We start from the raw sequence: 6084 nt of genomic DNA, 5'->3' as shown, positions 1-6084 counted from the left end.
ACACAGGATGGCAGTGACACGGGGTGGGGGTGACACAGGACGGAGGTGACACGGGACGGAGGTGATACAGGATGGAGGTGACACACGGGACAGAGGTGACACACAGGACAGAGATGACACAGGACAGAGGTGACACACAGGTGGTGACACGGGACGGAGATGACACGCAGAACAGAGGTGACACAGAACAGAGACGACACGGGATGGAGATGACACACGGGGTGGTGATACAGGATGGAGGTGACACAGGACGGAGATGACACGGGACAGAAGTGACACGGGACGGAGATGACACACGGAACAGAGACGACGCACAGGACAGAGGTGACACAAGACAGAGATGCCACGGGATGGAGGTGACACACGGGGTGGTGCCATGGGATGGAGGTGCCACGGGACGGAGGTGCCACGGGATAGAGGCGACACAGGACAGAGATGACATGGGACGGAGGTGACACAAGACAGAGGTGACACGGAATGGAGGTGACACGGGACGGAGGTGACACGGGACAGAGGTGACACGGGATGGAGGTAACACACGGGGTGGTGACACAGGATGGAGGTGCCATGGGACGGAGGTTACACAGGACGGAGGTGACATGAGATGGAGGTGACACGGGATGGAGGTGACACGGACAGCGGTGACACGGGATGGAGGTGACATGGGACAGAGGTGACACGGGACAGAGGCGACACGGGACAGAGATGACACAGAACGGAGATGAATGGGATGGAGGTGACACGGGATGGAGATGACACGGGACGGCGGTGACATGGGACAGAAGTGATGCAGGACGAAGGTGACACGGGACAGAGGCGACACGGCACAGAGGCGACATGGGACAGGCGACACGGGACAGAGGTGACACAGAACAGAGATGAATGGGACGGAGGTGACACGGGACGGCGGTGACATGAGACAGAGGTGACGCAGGACGAAGGTGACATGGGACAGAGGTGACACGGGACAGAGGCGCCACGGGACAGAGGTGACACAGAACGGAGATGAATGGGACGGAGGTGACACGGGACGGTGGTGACATGGGACAGAGGTGACGCAGGACGAAGGTGACACGGGACAGAGGCGACACGGGACAGAGGTGACACAGAACGGAGATGAATGGGACGGAGGTGACACGGGACAGAGGTGACACGGGACAGCGGTGACATGGGACAGAGGTGACGCAGGACGAAGGTGACACGGGACAGAGGTGACACGGGACGGGGCGGCGCCCCGGGGTGCTGAGCGGCGCGGTGTGGCGGTGCCGCCATGTTCGCTACCTGCGCGGCGCCCCGTCATCGTGAGGGGGCACGATGACCACCTTGACGGTGACGGAGGTGCGCAGCAGGTCGATCATCTGCTCGTGGCTCAGCGTCACCACGGCCACCTTGCAGATCTCCACCAGGCGGCTGCCCTGCCGCAGCCCCGCCTGCCAGGCGAAGCCGTACTCCTCCACCTCGGCCACCGTCCCGTCGTACTTCACGTGGAAGCCCAGCTGGCCCAGCCCGTTGCGTCGCAGCGTCATGTCCACCGTGTCGCAGCCCGGCGTCGTCACCTGGGGGCGGGGCGCAAATGGGGGGTGTCGGTGGAGATCCCCGGCCTGGGGGGGGGAAGCCGGGATCCGCTGCTCGCGGCCCACAGCGGGCGCAGGTTGTTTCGGTTGGGAGGGTGGGGACTCGCGGGTCATTGTTGGTCGGTGGTCGGTCAGTCGTTGGTCAGCCGCTGTTGGTTGACCGTTGGTGGACTGGTGGTCAACCATTGGTCAACGATTCATCAATTATTGGTCAACTGTTGGTCAACCATTGGACAACCATTTGTCAACTGGTGGTCAACTGTTGGTCAACCACTGGTCAACGATTCATCAATTATTGGTCAATCATTGGTCAACCGTTGGTCAACCACTGGTGAACGATTCATCAATTATTGGTCAATCATTGGTCAACCGTTGGTCAACCACTGGTCAACGATTCATCAATTATTGGTCAATCGTTGGTCAACCACTGGTCAATCATTGGTCAACCATTTGTCAACTGGTGGTCAATTGCTGGTCAACCACTGGTCAATGATTCATCAATTGTTGGTCAATCGTTGGTCAACCCCTGGTCAATCATTGGTCAACCATTTGTCAACTGTTGGTCAATCGTTGGTCAACCACTGGTCAACCACTGGTCAACGATTCATCAGTCGTTGGTGAATCACTGGTCAACCATTTGTCAACTATTGGTCAATCGTTGGTCAACCATTGGTCAATCACTGGTCAACGATTCATCAATCGTTGGTCAATCATTGGTCAACCATTTGTCAACTGTTGGTCAATCGTTGGTCAACACCATGTCAACGATTCACCAACTGCTGGTCAATCATTGGTCAACCATGGGTGAATCGCTGGTCAATCATTGGTCAACCACTGCTCAACAATTAATCAACTGTTGGTCAACCATTGGCCAACTGTTTGTCAACCATTCATCAACTGTTGCTCAACCACTGGTCAACCATTGGTCAAGGATTCATCAACTGTTGGTCAACCGCTGGTCAACCACTGGTCAACTGTTGGTCAACTCATGGCCAACCTCTCATCAACCATTCATCAATTGTTGGTCAACCCATTGGCTAACCACTGGTCAACCACTCAACCATTGGCCAACCTTTGGCCAACCACTCAACTACTGGCCAACCAGTGGCCAACCACACAACCATTGGCCAATCACTCAACAACAGGCCAACTACTGGCCAACCATTACCCAACCACTCAACTACTAGCCAACTATTGGCCAACCACTGGTCAACCGTTGGCCAACCACTCAACTGTTGGCCAACCATTGGCCAGTCACCCAACAACTAGCCAACTATTGGCCAAGAACTGGCCAACCATTGCCCAACCACTCAACCGTTGGCCAACAATTGGCCAATCACCCAACAACTGGCCAACTATTGGCCAACCACTGGCCAACCATTGCCCAACCACTCAACCGTTGGCAACAATTGGCCAATCACCCAACAACTGGCCAACTATTGGCCAACCACTGGCCAACCATTGGCCAACCACTCAACCATTGGCCAACCATTGGCCAATCGCTCAACAACTGGCTAACCATTGGCCAACCACTGCCCAACCACTCAACCATTGGCCAACCAGTTAACTACTGGCCAACTATTGGCCAACCACTGCCCAACCACTGTCCAACCACTCAACCATTGGCCAACCATTGGCCAATCACTCAACAACTGGCCAACTATTGGCCAACCATTGGCCAACCACTTAACTACTGGCCAACCACTGGTCAACCATTGGCCAACCACTGGCCAACACTCAACCGTTGGCCAACCATTGGCCAATCACTCAACAACTGGCCAACTATTGGCCAACCATTGGCCAACCACTTAACTACTGGCCAACCACTGGTCAACCATTGGCCAACCACTGGCCAACACTCAACCGTTGGCCAACCATTGGCCAATCACCCAACAACTGGCCAACTATTGGCCAACCACTGGCTAACCATTGGCCATCCACTCAACCGTTGGCCAACCATTGGCCAATCACTCAACAACTGGCCAACTATTGGCCAACCACTGCCCAACCATTGCCCAACCACTCAACCATTGGCCAACCACTCAACCGTTCCCCAACCTGGACCCTCCTCTTCTGAGGAGCAGAATTTGCCCTCCCCCCCCCCCCCCACCCACCCTCCCCACCCCCAGAAGACCCCCCGAGCCCCCTCCCCGCAGACCTTCAACCTCTGCACGATCTCCCTGACGTCGTCCGGCCCCCCCTCGGCCGCTCGGAGGCAGACGTGATCCCCCCGCCCGTAGAAGAGCTTCAGGTTGGCCCCGTCAGCCGTCCACCCGATGACGTCCCCGCAGAAGCAGTTGAAGACCACCTCCTTGGCCCCCAAATCCAACAGCACCACGAACTCGTTGGAGACCCCCAGGATGCAGGAAATTTCCTCCCCGCGGGCAAAATCCTGCGCCGAGACGCGCCAGGCGATGGCCCCCGCGCTGCGCAGCTCCACTCCCACCCTGGCTTTGCTCTTCTCTTTCTTTTTAGACCCCAAAGAGATGAGGTTGAATTTCCCAGCCGAGTCGATGGGGGTGTTGGTGACAAAATTCTCCGCCAGGTCCTGCAGGTATTCGCGCCGCGTCCGCGTGGCCATGGCATGGAATTTGTCCGACTTGTGAGCGGCGTTTTCCGCGTTGATGGCTTTGGCCAGGAGAAAATCCCGGAAAGCGTCGGATTTGCGGAAGGGAATCCCGCTGGGGATGGGGGGGCCGAAGGGGGGGACGTCCTTGGAGCGGGTGACGGCAACGCTGCGGGTGGGGGGGGGAAGGGAAAGGGTGAAACCCCCCGCATGGCAACGGGGAAACGATTCGACGCCGTGGATGTCAGGATTTGTCACCCTGGATGTCAGGATTTGTCCCCATGGAGGTCAGGATTTGTCCCCATGGACGTCAGGATTTGTCCCCTTGGAGGTCAGGATTTGTCCCCTTGGAGGTCAGGATTTGTCCCCACGGAGGTCAGGATTTGTCCCCATGGACGTCAGGATTTGTCCCCATGGATGTCAGGATTTGTCCCCTTGGAGGTCAGGATTTGTCCCCACGGAGGTCAGGATTTGTCCCCGCGGAGATCAGGATTTGTCCCCATGGACGTCAGGATTTGTCCCCATGGACGTCAGGATTTGTCCCATGGATGTCAGGATTTGTCCCCTTGGACGTCAGGATTTGTCCCCATGGACGTCAGGATTTGTCCCCTTGGACGTCAGGATTTGTCCCCTTGGATGTCAGGATTTGTCCCCATGGAGATCAGGATTTGTCCCCTTGGATGTCAGGATTTGTCCCCATGGAGGTCAGGATTTGCCCCTTGGAGGTCAGGATTTGTCCCCATGGAGGTCAGGATTTGTCCCCTTGGAGGTCAGGATTTGTCCCCCTGGACGTCAGGATTTGTCCCCATGGAGGTCAGGATTTGTCCCCACGGAGATCAGGATTTGTCCCCTGGATGTCAGGATTTGTCCCCTTGGACGTCAGGATTTGTCCCCCTGGACGTCAGGATTTGTCCCCATGGAGGTCAGGATTTGTCCCCTGGATGTCAGGATTTGTCCCCTTGGACGTCAGGATTTGTCCCCATGGACGTCAGGATTTGTCCCCCTGGATGTCAGGATTTGCCCCCCTGGATTTCCGGATTTGTCCCCCTGGACATCCAAAAGGAGAAATGTGGGAGAAACGTCCATTTTGTTGCCGAAAAGGAGGAAGAACTGCCCCAAATTGATCCCAAATGTCACAGAAATGACCTCAAATCAGCAGAAATGACCCCAAATGTCACAGAAATGACCCCAAATCAGCAGAAAAGACCCCAAATCAGCAGAAAACACCCAAAATGTCGCAGAAACGACCCCAAATCAGCAGAAATGACCCCAAATGTCACAGAAATGACCCCAAATCAGCAGAAAGGAACCCAAATCAGCAGAACTGACCCCAAATGTTGCAGAACTGACCCCAAATGTCGCAGAAAGGACCCCAAATGAGCAGAAAGGACCCCAAATGAGCAGAAAGGACCCCAAATGTCGCAGAAATGACCCCAAATGAGCAGAAAGGAGCCCAAATGTCACAGAAATGACCCCAAATGAGCTGAAAGGACCCCAAATTGGCAGAAATGACCCCAAATGTCACAGAAACGACCCCGAATGAGCAGAACTGCCCCCAAACTCCCCCCCGTCCGCAGCCCCTCGGGCCCCACCTGTATCTGACCAGGTCTGTGCAGGGCTCGTGCGCCCGCACCACGATGAAGACGTGCTGGAAGTGCGAGCGGACGCCCTGCGGGGTGAAGGGCAGCGCGCCCGGCTCCTGGAACACGATGGTGACGATGTCGTTCCCGATGTGGCGCTTCCGCAACAGCTGCGGGAACAACGGACGCGTGGCAGGACGGACGGACGGATGGATGGATGGGTGTCGGGGGGGAGAGGTGGAGAAAGGAGGAAGAAGGGGGAGCAAGGAGGAAAGAAAGAGGAGAAAGAAGGAAGAACGAGGAAGGTGGAAGAGAGAGGAAAAGAAAAAAAAAGAGGAAGGAAGAAGAGAAGGAAGAAGAAGGA

The 6084-nt window shown here is 56.2% G+C and overlaps 1 protein-coding gene across 1 annotated transcript; it reads right to left on the bottom strand.

Annotated features, from left to right (window-relative positions):
• Positions 1-1259: 1259 nt before the first annotated feature.
• LOC104916390 (signal-induced proliferation-associated 1-like protein 3) lies at positions 1260-5987 on the bottom strand (the record flags this gene model as incomplete). Its single annotated transcript, XM_010727433.3, has 3 exons — positions 1260-1556; positions 3733-4309; positions 5733-5987. Coding segments are annotated over 3 exons (1111 nt in total), but the record flags the coding sequence as incomplete, so codon positions are not given.
• Positions 5988-6084: the final 97 nt, after the last annotated feature.

This window comes from Meleagris gallopavo, unplaced genomic scaffold, assembly GCF_000146605.3.
Source record: "Meleagris gallopavo isolate NT-WF06-2002-E0010 breed Aviagen turkey brand Nicholas breeding stock unplaced genomic scaffold, Turkey_5.1 ChrUn_random_7180001889460, whole genome shotgun sequence".
In the NCBI taxonomy this organism is placed as follows: Eukaryota; Metazoa; Chordata; class Aves; order Galliformes; family Phasianidae; genus Meleagris; species Meleagris gallopavo.
This window is presented reverse-complemented; position numbering and strand designations above follow the sequence as displayed.